Source organism: Myotis davidii, unplaced genomic scaffold (assembly GCF_000327345.1).
Source record: "Myotis davidii unplaced genomic scaffold, ASM32734v1 scaffold975, whole genome shotgun sequence".
Classification (NCBI taxonomy): domain Eukaryota; kingdom Metazoa; phylum Chordata; class Mammalia; order Chiroptera; family Vespertilionidae; genus Myotis; species Myotis davidii.
The window spans coordinates 84862-85432 of record NW_006286791.1 but is presented as its reverse complement, the minus strand read 5'-3'; the positions used below and the strand labels follow the sequence as shown (position 1 = coordinate 85432).

The 571-nt window shown below is 59.9% G+C and overlaps 1 protein-coding gene across 1 annotated transcript in view; it reads left to right on the top strand.

Moving 5' to 3' along the window:
• The first annotated feature begins 48 nt into the window (after window positions 1-48).
• The window catches only part of RRP1B (ribosomal RNA processing 1B), a 30081-nt gene continuing 29558 nt past the window's right edge, over window positions 49-571 (top strand). Inside the window, exon 1 of the mRNA XM_015560621.1 lies at window positions 49-68. Coding sequence (XP_015416107.1) covers window positions 49-68 — 20 coding nt within the window. The remainder of the gene's footprint in view (window positions 69-571) is intronic.

Sequence of the window (571 nt, the reverse complement as noted above, 5' to 3'; positions counted from 1 at the left end):
CGCCCTCTGACCCCTCACACCAGAATGCGCGGGAACTAGCGCGAGAACATGAGCACCACGGCAGTCGGGTATGGAGAGCGGCAAGGCTCAAACCTCCTCGACTTTGCGCAGCCTTCTCTGCCCCGTGGACCGGGGGTGGGCACGGCCAGGTCTCGCGTCGGATCTTCGGGCTTAGCTGGGGTTTTAAACTTGGTCACTGCCAAGTGGAAAAACAGTAAGACCCGGGTGTAATCATTGAGTGAAATACTATTTGAGGAGAGATGCTAAACTAAGGGGCCATGCGTTCAAAGGCACTGCCCGCCCGTGCTCGGTCTGAGCTCCTCTAGCGAGGGTGGACGGCGTCTAATAACAGGTTCTTGGGGAAGTCTGCCGTTAGGGAGTGTCGGTGCAGCCCGCTAGCCCTAACTGAGATGACCAGCATAAACTTGGAGACGTCTCCTAGTCCACTCGCTTGTCCCAGATAGGCCTGAAAGGCGTAGGGGAGGAGGAGTCTGGCCCCTGGGCTCTGGGATCCCTCCGCGCCCGCAGTGGGGTCTGGCCTCTCCAGAGCGGCTCCGAGTGTCCAGACCGG